Below are 809 nucleotides of genomic sequence, written 5' to 3' on the forward strand. Positions count from 1 at the left end.
GTATACACAGTTACTTTAGATGTAACTTTGTAAGTATCACAATCATAATGAATTTCTTTATTTTTAATGTAAATTAGACTTTTCTATGTAGGACATGTTTTGTCCCGACTCTCAAGAATGAGTGAATTGAAAAACAACAATGACATTCATAACACATTAAATTAAAGTGACATCATTTCTCAGATCAAAAAACTGTCCTTCCTGATGCCTGCAGGATGAAGTCAGGGTCAGAGGTCAGAGGTCAGGGGCCTCCAGGCTCTTCAGCCACAGCTCCAGGGCAAACTTGGTCCCGGTGCTGACCCGCTCCACGTCTGGCCCGCTGGACGGTGCCCGACTGACAAAGACCGCCACAGGCAGCGAGGAGTCAGTCAGAGCTCCGCCTGCAGTCACCTGTGACATACTGGAAATACAGCAGGAAATTAAAGGTCACAGGAGTACGATGGCATCCATGGAGGCCCTGGACTAATTCTTCTCATCTAACAATCTGTGGCTCTCTGTGGCATCTATATATATATAATTATGTTTATATGGAAACGTCTGAGTTGGGCATAGATTTGTTAAGCCAAGACTCTGAGATGACAGATGCTTCTGTCAAATTTGTTACAGAAATCTGCCGTCATGACCCTCTAAAGATAACAAGCAGATCTGTATCAGGAGTATAGACAGTTCAGTGTGTGGATGGGAGGAGCTGGACATCAAACCATAAACTCTGCGATTCATCAACAAGGACCTGACACAATAAACCCATTTTGTGATGTGACAGATGAGACATGACTGTCAATAAAATTACAAAAAAAAAGGGTTATTCC

General features: G+C 42.8%; 1 protein-coding gene across 2 annotated transcripts in view; it reads right to left on the reverse strand.

Annotated features, from left to right (window-relative positions):
* Positions 1-22: 22 nt before the first annotated feature.
* Positions 23-809, reverse strand: part of nudt17 (nudix (nucleoside diphosphate linked moiety X)-type motif 17) — a 9082-nt gene continuing 8295 nt past the window's right edge. For both annotated transcript variants that reach the window (XM_008298633.1, XM_008298634.1), the window contains exon 9: positions 23-400. In XM_008298633.1, coding sequence (XP_008296855.1) covers positions 235-400 — 166 coding nt within the window. In that variant the 3' untranslated portion in view covers positions 23-234. The remainder of the gene's footprint in view (positions 401-809) is intronic.

The sequence above is a fragment of the Stegastes partitus genome, unplaced genomic scaffold, assembly GCF_000690725.1.
Source record: "Stegastes partitus isolate 25-593 unplaced genomic scaffold, Stegastes_partitus-1.0.2 Scaffold1335, whole genome shotgun sequence".
Lineage (NCBI taxonomy): Eukaryota > Metazoa > Chordata > Actinopteri > Pomacentridae > Stegastes > Stegastes partitus.